Below are 13,472 nucleotides of genomic sequence, written 5' to 3'. Positions count from 1 at the left end.
ATTTTTTTTTTTAACAGCTCAGTGGTATTCCATGGTGTAAATGGACCACAGCTTTTTTATCCACTCATCTACTGATAGACATTTAGGCTGCTTCTAAATCTTGCCTACCCTATATAATAAAACCCTAATATGCAAAATGACCGAATGGTGGAAAGACCAATCGCTATGACATGCACTGACGGCCAATGCTCAATGCAGGAGCTGCCCCCTGGTGGTCAGTGCGCTCCCACAGGGGGGAGCGCTGCTCAGCTAGAAGCTAGGCTCATGGCTGGCGAATGTAGCAGCAGTGGCAGGAGCCTCTCCTGCCTCCGCTGTGGGTGGGCGGTAAGAAGCGAGGGGTCCCAGACTGTGAGAGACCCAGACTGTGAGAGGGATGTCTGACTGCCAGCTTAGGCCCAATCCCCCCAGTGGGCAGACATCCCCTGAGGTGTCCCTGACTGTGAGAGGGTGCAGGCTGGGCTGAGGGACCCCACCCTCCCAGTGCATGAATTTTGTGCACTGGGCCTCTAGTTGTAAATAATGTTGCAATGAACACAAAGGTGCATATATTCTTTCAAATAAGTGTTTCAGGTTTCTTTGGATGTATTCCCAGAAGTGGAATCCCTGGGTCAAAAGGCAGTTTAATTTAAAAAAATATATATTTTATTGATTTTTTACAGAGAAGAAGGGAGAGGGATAGAGAGTTATAATTATTGATGAGAGAGAAACATCAATTCAGCTGCCTCCTGCACACTCCCTACTGGGGATGTGCCCGCAACCAAGGTATATGCCCTTGACCAGAATCGAACCTGGGACCGTTAAGTCCACAGGCCAATGCTCTACCCACTGAGCCAAACCAGTCAGGGCTAATTTTTTAAAAAATTCTGTCCACATTTATTTGCTCTTCGGCCTGGCCCTGCCCCCGCCCCTAGCAATCACCCCCCCCCCATCCCCACTCAATCGCCAGTCTCTCATCTCTGCAGACAACTGGTCAACCCAATCACTCTGACCTGCCACTAGAGACAAAGTCCGGCCCAGCCACCTGGTCAACCCTGTCTCTCATGGTCCCCACTACTGCTGGAGACTAAGTCTGGGCCCGGACATCTGGTTGACCTGGCAACCATCAGTCCCTACCACCGCCCTGTGCCAGTGGTTTTGGGAGTGCTGGTCGACCTGGCTCCTCGGAGGGGGTGGAAAAAAAGGGGAGGAGGGAGCCCGCCCTCGCCCCCCCCTCTGGGAAAGGAGCCGAGTTCGCCACCACCCATCCCACTTCCCTGTCTCGGCCCAGGGCCCAAGACCCTGGAGGGGTTTGGGAGAGGAGGCAACAGTCACCATGCTGGGCGCAAAAGGAAAATCATTTTAAATTTTTTTTAAAAAAATATTTTTATTGATTTCAGAGATGAAGGGAAAGGGAGAGACAGAAACATCAACAATGAGAGAGAATCCTGGATCTGCTACCTCCTGCACGCCCCCCACTGGGGATGGAGCCTGCAATCCAGGCTTGTGCCCTTGACCAGGAATTGAACCCCGACCCTTCAGTCCACAGGCCAACACTCTATCCATGGAGCCAAGTCAGCTAGGGCTCTCATTTATCTTTGTTTTGTTTGTAGCTAGGGCTTGTTTTTAATTTTTGAGGAAACGGCCTACTGTATGGATCTCTCAGGCGTGCCTGTATGTGTGTGTGTGTGTGTGTGTGTGTGTGTGTGTGTGTGTGTGTGTGCGTTGAGCAGAGGAAACTTTGCTCAATTATAGATGTTCCACTTTTAAATTTCAGGGGAGATATAAAGGGCCGGTCCTTCCGCAGTGAGGCTGCTGTGCCCCTCCAATATTTAGATTTGACCAGTTTCTGGTCTAATAGAAATTACGTTTCCAAATCTCCACTCCTCCTTTCGTGTAGGACACCCTAACTAGCTTTTTAAAATATTGGTATTATCTTTTTCAAATGTATCCACCCAGCTTAATTCAATGTTTTCCTTGGCAAGCATACATAAACACCTGTCATAATTCAACATTGCCCGGTTCCCCTTTGCCTGTACATATAACATTCATGCCTCTTGACCCTACATGGGATTTGATTTACGTTGAGTGTAATATTAAAAAATATATAATAAATGTTATTTTTAATATGTATTCTTTTTTTAGATTTTTAAAATTAATTTTTAGAGAAAGAAAGAAGAAATATGAGAGAGGAGAGAAAGGAACAGATTGGCTGCCTCCTGCACACTCCCAATCCCGGCCATGTGCTCTGACCAGTAACTAAGCCAGCAGCCATGTGGTGTATACGACAATGCAAGCCAACCGAGCCATATGGGCCAGGGCAACCAGCTTTATTTTTTTAGAGCAGTTTATGTCGACAGTAGAATTGAGAGGAAGGTACAGAGATCTCTCATAGATGAGAGACATACTCGCTGCTACCACACGTGCCTAGTTGAACTAAACCAAGGGTAGGAACCTTTTTTCTGCCATGGGCCGGTTGGATGTTTATAGCATCATTCACAGGCCACACAAAACTATCAGCTTAGAAGCCAGCCTGCTAGCCCTGCCTGGTTTGGCTCAGTGGATAGGCACAGTTGGCCTGTGGACTGAAGGGTCCTGGGTTCAATTCTGGTCAAGACACATGCCCAAGTTGCAGGCTCAATCCCCAGTAAGGGCATGCAGGAGACAGCCGACCAGATTCTCTCTCATCTTTGAGGTTTCCATTTCTCTCTTCCTCTCTGAAATCAATAAAAATATATTTTTAAAAAACGATAAAAAAAAACCAGTACGTTTAAAAAAATAATTAGCCTGCTATATTTGGCCAAACAACTGACTTAGCTCTAATCCCTTGGCAGGGCCAGACCAAATGATTTTGCAGGTCTTAAATGGGGTCAAAGACCCTACCCTTGATCTAAACAGTTAATAAATGGCAATAATGATCTCATCCTACTGATGTTGATGGTATTGTCAATGGTGCCATTGGAAACCTTATTCTAAAAAGAGTATGAAAATGCAAAATATATAGAATATTTCAAGCAATCTCAACAACTAATGAATCGAATGACTTGCCATATTGAACATTTCCTATGACTCAGGGTCTTTTCATGTATAAATTTTCTCTTTATTATTCTGCCCAATTTTTGATGTGTTCTTTTGCCTTTACCTCAGTGTTAAGAGTTCTGATGGTGTCCCTCTATCTGTCCTATGTACCACCTTCCCTGAATCCTGTCTGTATGTCAGAACAACTTCTCCCCGGGGATAAGCCACACAAAAATAAAGGACATCATGTTCAGGAACAAGGGAACGGGGTTCAGTGTATGACTATGTCCTGGTCTCCTGTGGAGTCATGTAGACATTGGGATGGGGAAGTGGGGGGGGAGGACCGGCTGGGGAAGGTGATATGGGAAGCAGGACTGATTCTTGAGTCCGGAAGTGGGAGTGTGAACACATCTTCCATCACTCAGTCCCCACACGGCAGCGGCCTCACGCTGTGGAGGACAAGCATCATGAACACATTCAGGTCAGTGGCTGTCACTGGTGACATTCTCAAAGCCCACTTCATGCTCACGGTGTCCCACAGACTCCCCACCACCCAGTCCTCCCCTCTGCCCACCCCTCCCCATGGCAGTCTCTCACCTTTAGAAGCCGAGAGACACATCAGAGCCCTGGGGGCTGTCACTGCCTGGCGGGAGGGACACACGAGGACGGGATCAGAACCCTGGGACAGGAAACTAAGGAGGAACTTTGGGGGTGAGGACCCCATGGGCTCATGCATGCTCTGTCCCAGGGACTCAGGGGTCACCTCTCCATACTCACTGGCAGCCTGAGCGTAGCTCCCTCCTTTAGCACCTGCGGGAAGAAAACATCCCGTGAGAGACCAGGGAGGAGGCAGGGCCATGATGCCCTAAAGGAAGCCCTAGTCCTGGGCCCCAGAAAAGTTTCCAGAACCCTGTGTATAGACCCAGGGCAGGATCAGGAAACCTGAGGGAAGTGCACGTGTGGGGACAGGACCCACCGCCCTCCTGGAGGTCTGTGCTCAGCAGGGACCTGCCCTCTGACCTGGGGCTGCTGGGCACAGGGTCCCCACCACCAGCATCATCAAGTTATAAGGGGTCCCTCATTTTCCCACGGGCCTCACTACAGAGTAAGTGTGAGCACAGAGCCCCACACTGGCCATCACACGGGTGGGGATGGTGCTTCCCATAATGAGGCGGGACACACGTCTACCTGGGCTTGAACCCCCAGTGGGACAGACCCCACCCCTGCCCACCTGAGCGCCTCCTCCCCCACATCACAGCTCCAACCACGGCTCCCAGCAGAACCAGGCCCCCAGCGATGCCCATGATGATGAAGATGAAGGTGTGAGAAGGCGGCTCTGGGGGGAGAAGGGAAGGGAGGTGAGGGCCCTGACCCCAGGCCTCAGCCCCAACCCCACTGAGGTCCCCCAGGGCCCCTGCTGCCCTGAGAAGAGGCTCTGTGCCCACGGCCCCTCCTCACCCCATCTCAGGGTCAGGGGCTCGGGCAGCCCCTCGTGCTGCACATGGCACGTGTATCTCTGCTCCTCTCCAGGGGGTACCCCCACGGACGCCCACTTCTGGAAGGTGCCGTCCCCCGCAGGCCTGGTCTCCACCAGCTCCATGTCCTGGGTCTGGTCCTCCCCGTCACGCTGCCAGGTCAGGCTGATGTCCGCAGGGTAGAAGCCCAGCGCCCAGCACCTCAGGGTGACCTCACGCTCAGAGACCGGGTGGTGGGTCACATGTGCCTTTGGAGGGTCTGAGGGGAGGGGAAAGTGCAGGAACTTTGCATCCGCCATGGGACACTCCAGCAGCGCCCATGTGACCATCCTGAGAGTGGACAGACACCTGGGGTGGGGGAGGGAGCACACAGCCCACACACCAGCCTGTACAGAGGCACCTGGAAGGACCTCCTAGTCTTTAGAAAGTTCTAGAATCAGAGAGACACAGCCCAGGGCAGGAGGCAGGTCTCTGAGGGAGAAAAGGGATTTGTGGTCCTGACTGGGGTGGAGGCCACATGACTCAGAAAAGCTGGGGTGAGGCCTCAGACACAGTGGGTGTGGGCAGCGCACAAGGCCTGAGAGAGAAGGTCCCCGTGGGTTCCAATAGCTGATGGGCTATGTCAGGGGGGTCTCCCTGCACCCCAGGAGAACCTGCACTCCTAACTGTCCCTGAGCGGAGGGGGGCCCTCTGGTACCTGACCTGGACATCCAGGGGGCTCCCTCCCTGACCCCAAGGAGGGGTGTCTGACACTGACCCCCTGTCCTGTCTCCTTGTAGGAGCCCCAGCCCCGGGGAGAGGGGGCGGCCCCAGGGCCCCTGGTACCTGCGCGCTGCAGGGTCTCCTTCCCTTTTTCCAGGTAAAGCCGGAGCCACTGCATGCACTCCCCCTCCAGGTAGTTACTCCTACGCTCATGGAAACGGGTAGCCTCCCACTTGCGCTTGGTGATCTGAGCCGCCATGTCGGCCGCGGTCCAGGAGCGCAGATCCTCGTTCAGGGCGATGTAGTCGGCGCCGTCATAGGCCCACTGACTGTACCCGCGGAGGAGGCGCCCATCTGGTCCCATGTCGCAGCCAAGCATGCACTGGAAGGTGTGAGACCCTGACCCCGCCCCGCGGTCAGCCCCGCCTCGCGGTCAGCCCCGCCTGGAGGGCAGCCGTGGCCGGAGCGCAGCTTTGCCCCTCCCCCCACTCCCGCCCCGCCCGCCCCGCGGGGACTGAATCTAAAACTGAAAGTGAAATCGGGTCGAAGTCCCCTCGGGCTCCTCCCGGGTGGGGGCCGGACAGGTCCCGCCGCCTCGGGGTGGCGCTCCGACCCGGACCCTCGGGGCGACCCCGGCCCGTCCGTGGGGAGGGGGGTCGTGAAGGGCCCGGCGCGCGGCTCACCGTCCTCGCTCTGGTTGTAGTAGCCGCGCAGGATGTTGAGGTTCCGTCGGTAATTCTGTACGTTCGTCTTGCTGGTCTCCGTCTCCTCCTCCCAATACCCCGGGTACACCTCCTCCACCCACGGCTGCTGCATCCACGGCGCCCGCGGCTCCATCCTCGGATTCGGGGCGTCGCTGTCGAACCGCACGAACTGCGTGTCGTCCACGTAGCCGACGGCGAAGAAGCGGGGCTCCCCGCGGCCGGGCCGGGTCACCGCGGTGCGGAAATACCTCAGGGAGTGGGGGCCTGGGGGGCGGACGGGGCGCAGGGCCGGGGCTGGACACGCGCCTTCCCGGCCCCGCGCCCCCGCCGGGTCCCCTCGCTCCTCCGGCACCGCCGCCCCCTCCGACCCCGCACTCACCGGCCCAGCTGGGGGGCAGGACCAGCGCCCCCGAGAGCAGCAGGAGGAGGGTGGGGGGGCTCTGGACCCGCATCCTCTGTGTCCGGGGGACCCTCTGAGTCCCGGCGCTTCTGCAGAGGAGTTATAACGGGGAGCCGCGGGGACGCTAATTGGCTGCTCTGGAACCGCTCAGCCAATGGGAGTGGGAAGTGGGGCCGCGTCACGAGTCTCCAGGACTGAGGCGGGGACACAGGTTGGGAGAGGAGAAGTGAAACCCAGTTCAATGGGGAGCCCGCACCCTGAGCATCCCTGACCCAGACTCTGTCCCTGCGGAGCCCTGAGCGCAGGCCTGGGCCCTGGGACTCGGTCCTGCCCCTCCTCCCGCGCGGGGCGCCGTCACCCTGTCCCCGAGGCCTGGCCCGGGCGCTGTGCTGTTCAGGGACTTTCCAAGGTTTTGGTGTCACCATCTCTGTGCGGCCTCACACACAGGCAGGCGCCCCGATAACCTTGTGTGTGTGGTGACGTCATCATAGTGACCCTCACGGATCACACAGGGTGAGACAGTTATTAATCCAGGTCGCATGCTCACTGCCTGTGAGATGGTTACAGAAGTCATGTTTTTAAAAAGTATATTTTATATTGATTTCAGAGAAGAAGGGAGAGGGAGAGAGAGAGAGAAACATCAATGATGAAACAGAACCATTGATGGGTTGCCTCCTTCACACCCCAAATGGGGATGGAGCCCTGACAACGAGATGAGCTTGAAAGGACAGAACGGAACTGATAGCTGTGTCCCTAACTCCTCTCCCAGGAAAGCCACAGAATGTATCAGTTACTCAGCCTGCCCTTATCTCAGCCAATGGGAAAGCAAGGGAAACTAGCCCCCCCCCCCCCCCCCACTCAACCAACTGGAATGGACCAAGTGCCTCCACCCTCCAACCCCAAGCCCTATAAATTCTTTGTTCTCTTGGGACTCTGGGCTCTCTGGTATCCTGCCAGTAAAGGAGGCAGAGGGACCAAGCTAGCTTGAATAAAGACTCCTTGCTTTTGCATCGGACTGGGCTCCCTAGTGGTCTTTCTTGGGGGATTTTGAAATCTGGGCATAACAAGCTGTGACCTCCTGGTTTATAGGTCAATGTTCAACCACCGAGCCCTGCTGGCTGGGGAATATTGAATATTTTCTGTTCTGTACAGTCCCCAGGGCTGTCTCACTGGGTGGCTCTGGTCCTCATGCAGGTTATGTAAAGTGACGCCTTGTGTCTCTAAGTCCCAGAGACCTTCCCGTGCTGATGCATTTAATGACGTCATCAAAGCTCACAGGTGTTGCTGTTCCCACAGAGCCCCCTAGGAAAGCGTGTCAGCACCGGGAAGTGGTCCAGCTCACGTGGTGGGACACACCTGTTCCAACATTCTGGTTTTTTCTTGGGGGCTGACATTGTATCAAGACAACAGGACTGTCAGTTGTCAGCTGCCAGGTGATATTTCCTGAAGGGAGAAGCTCACGTTCATGTTTGAGAAAGTGTGAGCCAGTTCACCAAATCTCAGCAATCCCAGTGTCTGTGTCATCCATTCTGTTACGTAAACATGGGCCAGGCCGGGTGTGGCTCAGTGGCTGAGCATTGACCTATGACCCAGCAGGCCAGGGTTCTATTCCTGGTGAGGCACCTGCAGGGTTGCAGGCTTGATTCCCGGTGGGGGGTGTGCAGGAGGCAGCCCATCAATGTTTCTCTCCTACCATTGATGTTTCTCTCCCTCTCCCTTCCTCCTGAAATCAATGGAAATATATTAAAAATTAAAAGAGAGGGTTGGCTGGAAGCGGCTGTGGAAAGGAGGGGGAAGGGAGACGGGGTCCTGCGCAGTCGCTGTACCCGTGCGCCGGGGCCCCAGTGATGACCTGATGGGAACACGCGGGGCCCCCGGGGCCGTGTCCGAGTGAAGAGGACGCGTGGGCAGCCGGGCGCAGGGCGGGGGAGGGGGGCGCTCCCCTGGGGGTTCCTCCCGCACCTGGCGTCTGGGACGCGGCCCCCCTGACTCTGAGGCGGGTCCCCATAAAGGAGGCTCCGTCCGCGGGGGCCTTTCCTTCCCTCAGGAGTTTATGGGACGTGAGGCGGGGCCACCGTCCCAGGGCTCAGCCCAGGTTTCCCCAGGCCCGACCCCCCTCCCGGCGCTGGACCCGAGGGACCCGGGAAGGAGCGCGCTTCCCACGCAGAGCCAGCCCCTCCCAGCGCCTCTCTCCCTCCCGGGGCCGGGCTCCCGCAGCCGCAGCCGCAGCCCCAGCGCCGCCGGGTCTCCGCTGCCCGCAGGGGACGGGGGTGTGCCGGCGACCCCCGGCCGGGCCCCAGGACGCGGTGCTGGCCCCCCACCTTCCAGGGAGACTCCCAGTGGCCACTCCCAGGGCCCCTGCCCAGGAGGCCCCGCCTTCCGGCCCCCAGCCCTGGGCTGAGACCTGGAGCTGGGCGGCCACCGCCCCTCGCTGGGGGCTGCAGGCAGGAGGCGGGTGGGGGCAGCGGTGGCCATGGCGGCCGAAAGGTGGCCGCTTCCCCACCTGGGACCTGGCCGCCCGCCACCGGGGAGGTCTGGGCGGCGGCGGCGGCGGCAGGGGGCGCGGTGAGCGGCCCAGAGTGTTCCCACGGACCCGCCCTGGTCCCTCCGCGCCTGTCCCAGCCACAGCCTGGCGCCATCACGGTGAGGAGGGCGAGGAGGGCGCAGAGAGCAGCCCCGGCAGGTCTGCACCGTGCGCACCGCGCACAGCAGGACGCATGGCGGCCCCGGTGCCCAGAAGGGGGAGGCCCTCCCTGAGCAGGTGACCCCTGAACCCGAATCGCCTCCGGGGGCGGCCAGACGTGGCGTCTCTCCCAGCCGAGCTCACCCAGCAGCTCGGTCCCCGCCGCCGCCCCCAGCGCCAGGAGGAGGGCGCCCCCTCTGAGCAGCCAGAGCGGGTGACAGGCCCCCATGTGCGTCCCCAGGGCCCAGCTCAGGGCCTGCCCTGTCCGCGCGGGCACCGGCCCGGGTCCTGCTGCGGCGCCTCCGGCCTCCTGCTCCGGACACACCGGCTCTCAGCTGCGGCGCCGGCACCCGCTCCTCCACCAGCGACCCCAGACGGAGCCGGATGGACAGTCGCGTCCCCCCTGCTGCCAAGGACACCTGCCGGGACTGGGCTCCAAACGTCAGGGAGAGCGACATGAATGCCACGGCGGTCGACGTGTGCGCCCCTGCCCGCCGCGTCGTGCGGAAGAGCTGGGTCCCCAAGGAGAAGCCGCCTGAGGGTGACACCCGCACCCCCTTCCTCAGTGACACTGGCCAGCGGGCGCGGCCATGATGGGCGTGGAGCGCAGCTGTGAAACAGGCCACCATCATGACTGCGAGGCTGGTCCGCAGCCGAGGCCCCCCAGCCACCCCCACCCAGCCCTCCATGCGGCCTCACACTCCCCCTCCTGTCACCCACCCACCCACCATCTTGGTCAGGAGCTGTTGTCTGTCCCACCCCTGAGCCCAGTCCCAGTGGGCTGGGAAGGGTGGCAGTGGTGTGAGCTCTGGTCTCTCTCTCTCTCTCTCTCTCTCTCTCTCTCTCTCTCTCTCTCTCACACACACACACACACACACACTCGTGCACAGTCAGGGAGTACTGGCTCCCCTTCTCCTATCCCGGAGCCATTGTCTCCCATTCCCCTCAACCAGGCGGGGCACGGGAGGGGTAGGCAGGGCAGTTCTCTGCGCCACCCTTCCCAGCAGCCCCATGGGACTGGCAGGCGCCCGGGGTGCTCGGGACCCTCTTGCCACCCCCTCCCAGTGCTTCCATGTTTCCCAAAGCACCTTCCCGTCTCCTTGGTCTGTCCCTGGCCCTGGGGCTGGGGTGGGCCAGGCTGTGGGGACCCTCCTGTGACAGGTGAGGAAACCTGGGCTCAGAGACATTGCACGATGGATCTCAACCCCCCTAAGGGGGCAGGCGGTGGTGCACCCAGCACCCTTCTCCCCCCCCCCCCACCCTGTACTCAGCCTCTCTTCCCATCAGGCCCCTCAGACCTGAGTGGGGCAGGTCCTGGGTGAGGGGCACAGACCCAGAGTCTCTGAGGGGAGGGGGAGAGGTTTGGGGGCTCACAGGTGCGTGTGTGTGTGTGTGTGTGTGTGTGTGAATGTGGGGAAGTTTTGCTTTAAAATAAGCGAAGAGAAGAGAGGCAGTGGGACCAGGGGAGCAGGCTGGCGGCTGCTGCCCTTTTGTCCCTCCCCACTCCATCCCACGGCGGGGCTCCCAGCGCCCATCCCCTGCTCATACTTTTTAAAACATTGTTTTTGCTCTTAAAATATCTATACTAATAAAAGGTAATATGCTAATTAGACCGGATGTCTTCCGGACATCCTTCTGGACAAAGCCACTGTGGCAGGAGTTGAGGCAGAGGCTGTTAGAGGCAATCGGGCCGGCAGAGGAGAGCAGTTAGGGGTGATCAGGCAGGCAGGGGAGAGTGGTTTAGGGATGATCAGAAAGGCAGGCAGAGTGGTTAGGGATGATCAAGCAGGCAGGCAGGTGAGCGGTTAGGAGCCAGTGGTCCCAGATTGCGAGAGGGATGTCCGACTGTCGGTTTCGGCCCCATTTCTGTGTGATCGGGTCTAAACTGGCATTTGGATATCCCCTGAAAGGTCCTGGATTGGAGAGGGTGCAGGTCAGGCTGAGGGGCCCCCCTCCCCCCCCTCCCACACACACTGTGCATGAATTTTGTGCACCAGGCCTCTAGTTAAATATAAGATTCCTTCTATTTTCAAACCAATGGGACTGTGTCTGATGTGCCCTTTGGTCCCTGGGGGCCGGGGAAGGTAGGATGGGGTGAGGGGTGTGGGAGTAGCTGGATGTGTGGGTGCATGGAGACTATGGGTGCACGTTTCCAAGGTGGGGCCCAGGCCCAGGCATCGCCTGGGCTGCATGTGAAGGGTCCCCTGGTCTTGGCCTGCTGGCAGAGCCCAGCTCCTGGGGATGGGGCAGGACCCCCTGCCTTTATTAGCAGCTGTTTGCTGGGTTTTCTCTCTAACCCTCCTCTCTGTAGCCTCCTCCAGTGTCAGTGATTTTGTTGAGTTTCACATGTGAAACAGAGGGTTGTTTTTTTCCCCTATTTTGCTCCCCACCTCCCTGTGCTGCTGGGTGTCATGTGACATTTTTTGTCCCCTTTTCCTTGTCTCTCTCCTCACCTCTCTTTTCACCTCTGATCCCCTTCTGAGTCTGACAGCCTATGGCTCCCAGAGGCAGGAGCTGCTAGAGGTGGTGGTGGTGGTGGTGGGGGGGGTGGGGTTGTGGGGTGGGGGGGCTATCCCAATGGACCCTTGGAATCTGACCTGGAGGCCTCACCCACCTCTGTAGCTCCCTGTAGCCCCCACAGGCCTGTGGGAAGGGGGTCCCTCCAGCACCGGTTTGTGGAGTTGGAGGTGGAGGTGCTCCATCAGGCTGTGACCCTGGCCCTCCCCTCTCTGGCCTGAGTGTGAGTGTGTGTGTGTGGGGGGAGGCAAAGGTTTGAGGGGGAGTTGACACCCCGGCTATAGCACAAGCACCATAGTCGCACCTCCCCTGCCTCTCATCCTAGCCTTGACACTCTAGCGTCACCCCAAAGCACACTGTCCTGGTCACTTGGTGGGCTCCAGGGGCCACAGAGGGGTGGGCTGGGCTGGGGTTCCAGGCAGCCCCCAAGGACGCAGGAGTCTCCAGCTACTCCCCCTCCCAGGCCTCAGCTGGGGGCCAGCTCCTGGGACTGGTGTCCCCTCCCTCCCCAGGGTTTTCTCTGCGCAGATCCTTGCCCGGCCCCTCCCTGCCTTGTCCTCAGGTAGGGCCTGCCCCTGTCCTTCCTCCAGAACCTGCAGCACTGGGGTGGGTGGCAGAACCCTTGTTTCAGGGACCCCTGGCTCCAGGGGACTGTGTGTTGGTGGGGGGGGGGGGGAGGGGTGAGAGGGAGGGGGGAGGGAATTCCTCACCAGGGGAGCCAAAGACAGGGCTGTGCCTCACCCCAGGAGCCACCCCTGTGCCCATCCCCCCTCCATTCAGGTGGCCTGCTGCTCTTCCTCCCCTCCTGCCCCTCCCCCCAGCCTGGCTCTGGGCTGCAGGGTTCCCACCCCCACCTGGGCAGCCAGGAAGGAGCATGAATGGAGAATCACCAACACAACCCCCCCCCCCCCCCCCCAGCCTGTAAGGGAGCCTCACATTCAAGACTGTAAGGGGAGGAGCCACTGGGAAAGGTGAACAAGACATCAGTGACACTGATGAGGATGAACTAAAGGCCTTTGTAAGAAAACAAATAAATAAATAAAATAAAATAAATAAAATGCGGCTCATGACCTACTGTCACTCACATGGCTTTGCGGGCCCCCATGTGTGTCCCTGGGGCTGTGGGTGGGTGGTTAGTGGCTGGGAGGCCAGGTCCCACCCTCAGGAATGAAAAGGGCTCCAGGTGCAGCCGCCTCCAGGGAGGCCTCAACCCTGGGACACGTGGGGGAGCCTCTCAGGCTGAGTGAGTGAGCTGCCCTCCCTCCCGCCAGGACCTGCTGAGGGCGGGATCGAGTGTCCTCTAAGCTTTGGGAGAAATACCACAAAACAGGAAACAGGTAGCTCTTTCAGGGAAAGAGGAACATTGAAAACCTTTGAAAATACAGTTTAACCACCTCCATGGAGTCAGTAAACATGTCATCTGGAGGTTATTCCCAAGGCCTGTTACACTCCATTTCACGGTCATGGGAACCAAGGCCTGGCCATTCCTGGGACTTTCACCTGTAGGCGCTGCCTTTTCCTGTGTCTTTGTTTTAAGTGGCTCAAGCTCTCCAAAGCATCTTCTATTTGGGGTCTAGTGTCTACTTAACCCCTGTCCTGGGCAGGCAAGGCAGACAGTCACCATTCCATTTTAAACCCTTCTTTCTAGACTTCTCACAAGTTGACAACATCTTGCTTTTTAAGTAAGCAAATGGAATTCATTGGCTTTTAAAAACACTCAAATAAAAAAATTCACTTTTACCCCCATATTGCTTCACACCATATGCAGCCGGACTAATCAATTACCTTTTTCAGAATCCTAGATCCTAGGATAATTTACAGTTTTTAGACTTATGTACAGAAATCTTTCCCAAGCTCAGCCAACATGCATGTATTATAGTGACATGCCCCTCCCTCCATAGAAGTTTATAGTCACCCATTTTACTAGAATCTCAAATGCCCGGGTCACACTCAGTGCTCTTCCATGTTATTGTGGTGACTTTTCTTTACTGAGTAAC

The 13,472-nt window shown here is 57.9% G+C and overlaps 1 protein-coding gene across 1 annotated transcript; it reads right to left on the bottom strand.

Moving 5' to 3' along the window:
* Positions 1 to 2,729: 2,729 nt before the first annotated feature.
* Positions 2,730 to 6,401, bottom strand: LOC132216039 (class I histocompatibility antigen, Gogo-B*0102 alpha chain-like). The gene is made up of 8 exons (XM_059665073.1): positions 6,255 to 6,401; positions 5,855 to 6,139; positions 5,295 to 5,570; positions 4,453 to 4,728; positions 4,226 to 4,330; positions 3,772 to 3,804; positions 3,592 to 3,637; positions 2,730 to 3,443 (listed from the first exon to the last, which is right to left on the bottom strand). Exons 1-7 carry the CDS (start codon positions 6,325 to 6,327, stop codon positions 3,594 to 3,596), a joined length of 1,092 nt encoding a protein of 363 aa, XP_059521056.1. The 5' UTR covers positions 6,328 to 6,401; the 3' UTR covers positions 2,730 to 3,443; positions 3,592 to 3,593.
* Between the last annotated feature and the right edge of the window lie 7,071 nt (positions 6,402 to 13,472).

This window comes from Myotis daubentonii, chromosome 15, assembly GCF_963259705.1.
Source record: "Myotis daubentonii chromosome 15, mMyoDau2.1, whole genome shotgun sequence".
NCBI classification, from domain to species: Eukaryota; Metazoa; Chordata; class Mammalia; order Chiroptera; family Vespertilionidae; genus Myotis; species Myotis daubentonii.
This window is presented reverse-complemented; position numbering and strand designations above follow the sequence as displayed.